At 39.1% G+C, this 4,585-nt stretch overlaps 1 protein-coding gene across 1 annotated transcript; it reads left to right on the forward strand.

Annotated features, from left to right (window-relative positions):
- The first annotated feature begins 2,778 nt into the window (after positions 1-2,778).
- Positions 2,779-4,099, forward strand: LOC110678148 (poly(A)-specific ribonuclease PARN-like). Its single transcript, XM_021850767.1, is given in 4 exon segments — positions 2,779-2,797; positions 2,856-3,335; positions 3,338-3,519; positions 3,521-4,099. Coding segments are annotated over 4 exon segments (951 nt in total). The 3' UTR covers positions 3,791-4,099.
- The last annotated feature ends 486 nt before the right edge of the window (positions 4,100-4,585 follow it).

A 4,585-nucleotide genomic window follows, 5' to 3' on the forward strand; every position in this document is an offset into this window, starting at 1 on the left:
AAAACCTATAGGGCAGGGGTTACCAACACACTTTTTCAGGGTCGTTCACAATAGTTTTCTCCCGGACAATCTTACCTTTTATACTTGGTGACAAAGCGGACAATACAATAACAAAATGGCGGAAACAAGATTTTCTTTAAACAAAGTAAACTGAAACAATAGTTAGGGTTTAGCTGGCCTTACAATTTTATTAAAAAATGTTAAATTTTTCGTGCACTATTTTTGTTCATTTTATTTGCTTCTTTGTTACAAATTTGGGAGCTCACCGTTGCGGCCGGTTGAAACGTTGGTCGACATGCTGGAATCCAAAGGGGGGGGGTAATCTTCTCGCACTAGCTGGATCGTCTGCTTCACTCTTCTTTTTCTTCTTCTTCTACTTCATCTTCTCATTATGTTCCCACTCTTAACAAGGGAATCACTTCACAGACGGTTTGGCCAGTGTAGCGAAGGCCACAGTTCCGAGTCCGGGGAGTGGTACCGATCGCGCGCGCACTCTACGTCGTGGTCTTCATCAAGCGAGCTTGCACCATTTTGAGCAGGACAGTATCAGTCTTTTCGTAATACCACTTAACAATATTCCTGTCCGCTCGACCACTATTGTTCACTGCAGTTTATGTCCATTGTCAATATCTTTCACCACTTGCTCGCTTGATTTTCTGTCGTACGTTTTTTTGATCACTGTGATTCTAACGCGATTGGGATTTACTTTTCTAATTATAGGTGCACATTCCTCAACCGTTCGTGGTGATTTTCACTAATGATCCGTACTAATAAGCTTTTAAGGTGTTTTAATTTTAATGGTATTTTAGCTGATTTTAATTTCACCTTTTAGTCCGTAAGTTTTACTATAGATTTAGGATTTAGTTTTAGATTTTATCCACTGACTTTCACTTACGCGGAACTACTACGGTTAGTTTAAATGACGAACTAAACCGTGAACCGTCTCTATCTTCACTCCTCCGGACTTTGTTCAATATAAGAGAGCGCACCCTATTTCGAGTACGCTATTTATAGTCCATGACGATCTAGCATTTCATGGTCAAGGTCTAGACGATCATGATGACGATGACATACGTGGACACGAAGAAGGACGAACGATGACAGTTGATCGGCAAAAACTTACACTCTAAATGGGGCTTGGTTGATATCCTATACTAAATTACACACTTACTCCGACAAAACTGGCTGCATGCTTTGCCTTAACACAATTCAAATTCCCTGCTACTTGTTTCCGCATAATTTAATAATCAAATATATGAATGTAAATAAATATTCTGAATAAATAAATAATTGAATATATTCGTGTAAATAAACAATCTGAGTAAATGAATAATCTGTGTAAATAAATAATCTGTGTAAATAAATAATCTGTGTAAATAAATAATCTGTGTAAATAAATAATCTATGTAAATAATAATGTAAATATATATTCGAAATAATGTAAATAATCTAATTAATGAATGAATAAATAAATAAATAAATAAATAAATAAATAAATAGGTATACCAATAAATAAATAAATAAATCTAAACTACGATCGGAGTAAAGTAACAAACAAAAATAAATATTTTTCTGAAAGACATCAACCAAGAGACTACTAAATACAAAATAAACGTCACTCAAACACTAATTGAAGCGGAGACAGACATTTATTTCACATTTAGACATTTAAATTTTTAAGACAGCACAAAACATATATTACATCATATTGTTACTAAACCTCTAACTCGCTTTCTCACCAAGTATTTTATTGTGACCCGAAATGAACGGTCACAATCTTCCCGGAGTCGGGGTAAAAAAAAACAAAGTGTTTTTTTTTTCTCAACCTGGGCTGCCAACCTTCGATGCGACTACTGCTCCATTAGTTCCTGTTACAATTCATTGAATGATTTTTCATGGAAACCAGAGGAGCTCTTTCCAACTAATTGTAAGAATCTAATGGAGTGAGCCTGTCCATCAGATGCGACTACTGCTCCACCAGTTTCCGTTACAATTCGTTGGATGATTTTTCGTAGTAGCCAGAGGAGCTCTTTCCAACGAATTGTTAGAATCTAGTGGAGTGAGCCTGTCCACCTTCAGTTTCGACCAGTTTCCAGGGAACGGTCAAAGTCGGTGGGATAGTGGATTGCCAAATTTTTCATTGCTAGGATCGTGGAGTTTGCGTATGTTGGATTGTTCATGGTGCGTCAGAATAAACTACATGTATAGGCCATCATGTTGAGTTCAATTACAGGTTAGAAATTCTCCCCTCAACCGTTTTGTGGTTGATTTTAAATTATCATCTTATGGTGGTAAGCTCCATCGAGGATGATACCTCAATCAAGTATTATCCTCGATTTTACTAAGCATCGAACGGTATTATCTTCGATTTTAATCCGAGTATTAAGGTGCAAGAAAAAATGGCTCAAAAGTCAGAACTGAAAAAGCAGTTTTCTCCTTTTAAAACAATAAATTGATGAAAATAAGAACATACAGCCTTTTTATTTGGCAAATAAAAGGGCTGTGTGTTTTTATTTTCTTCGATTTGTCTATTTGAAAAGAGAAAACTGCTTTTTCAGTTTTGTCTTTTGCGCTATTTTTACTTGGGCCTTAACTTTAGTGCGCCGTTTTTGGCGTACTAAAGTTAATACGAGATTTGCAAAATGATGGCTGCGTGCATTCATTTGCCAACACGCACACTACTGTAATCACATGGGAAAGAGAAACGTCAAAACAGAAAAATCAAAACATATTGTTGTTGAGTTTTTCCTGCCGGTGCTTGGTGAAAGCAAATTTTCAATGGGAATTACAACCAAAAGTAAGTTTACAGTGAAAAAATCTTACCTGCGTTTTATTCCGAATAATATTTTTTTTAGATTTCATTGAGCAGCTGCCGACGATCCGCCAGACCATTCGGGAGGCTAGCTTCTTCGCCAGCGATGGGGAATTCACCAGGCTGATCTCGGATCGAAATGTGCTTCCCTTCGATACACCGGAGGAGGTGTACCTGAAGACGATCGACAATTCGGTCGATTTCGTTATTATTCAGCTGAGACTGTGCGCCTTCCGAGTTGATCCCGAGAGCGGCAAGGTCTCGGCCAGGTGCTTCAACTTTTACTGCTATCCGAAGGAAAGGGTGCACAAATTTTCTTGGCAGGGAGAGAGTATGCGCTTCCTGGCGGAAAATGGGTTCGATTTCAATAAACTGTTCAGAGAGGGGTTGTCCTACTGTGGCGCAGCGGACGAAGATCGACTGAGAACGGAACTCAAAGAACGGCAGGATCAACGAGCCGTAGCGCTGGAAACGGACGAAGAGGAAAATGGCAATAACTATTCGCTGAACATGGTCCCTGTTCCCCGGAGGTGGAAAATCTGATGGGAGAAATCAGTGAGCGAATCGAGGAATTCCTAAAATCGGAAGATAAAGACTACACCATAACTAACTGCAATGGATTCCAACGCAAGCTGGTATATCAAATGATTGATTCACAGTTCAGGAAGACGGTCTCAACCTCTTTCGTGACCTTGGAGAACAATCATAAAGGATAGCTTTGTGGAACGCAAAAGAACGAAAGAACAGGAGCTGAAACTGAAAGAGGAACGGGTGGCTCAGAAAAATGAAGATCTGGAACGCATGGTTGGCCTCTCGCTGGTTCTGCAGGAATTGTCCCGGGCGAGAAAATTGATCATTGGACACAACATGCTGTTAGATTTGCTGTTTATCATACGGCAGTTTTTCCGGTCGCTACCGCACTGCTATCAGGAGTTTAAGAAGATCGTTCGAAATCAGAAGATATCGAGCAAAGAATAGGCCAATACATTGAGCTTCTACCACGGGTACGTTAGTTCGTTGAGTTGGACGATGAGGGATGCCTAGAAATATTATCCTGCATGCGATCATTGAAGAAAATTTGCCAATCAAGTGGCTCCGCTGGGTTCCGTTATGGATCCGTATAGTACTGCGCGACCGCGCTGCGTCGCCATTGCCGATACTAATTACACTAATTAGCATCAAACGAGGAATCGACGATGTGCCATATGCCGATAAGTTAGGCTTAAGTTGCATCGAAGCCACAGCTTAAACTTTCTAGAGCACAAATCTGGATAACCGAACAACCGTTCACGTTGAAAACTTGATTGATTGGTCTCTCGCTGATGGTGACCAATCGATCCAATTTTCAGTTCAGAACGCTGTCTAGTTTTCTACTTGTGGTCTTGAAACTTTAAGGTTTGGCTTCAATACACCTTCATCTTGTTCTTAGACTCCTTCAAGAATTGGCGCAGGGAATTAAAAAAAAATTGCCCTAGTTACTCTAGCACTTCGTATAACTATTCGTCGGATTTTTTCAATAGTCTTTCCAGTGCTTGCACTAGGAATGACCTTAGAGTTTGATCACAGGGCTGCTAGCGAGTCACTTTTTAGTAACTTGGTCACTATTTTCGACCTTATCACTAAGAAGTCACTATTTGGAACGCAACAAAAAGTCACTAAGGTCACTTGTTCGAGCAATATGGTTACCTAATTCACTATTTCGATGATTATAAAAAATACAAATTTGTTTTTGTTTTAATTTAAAAGTGTCAAGTAGACATTTCTGTTGATTTT

This window comes from Aedes aegypti, chromosome 3 (genome assembly GCF_002204515.2).
Source record: "Aedes aegypti strain LVP_AGWG chromosome 3, AaegL5.0 Primary Assembly, whole genome shotgun sequence".
NCBI classification, from domain to species: Eukaryota; Metazoa; Arthropoda; class Insecta; order Diptera; family Culicidae; genus Aedes; species Aedes aegypti.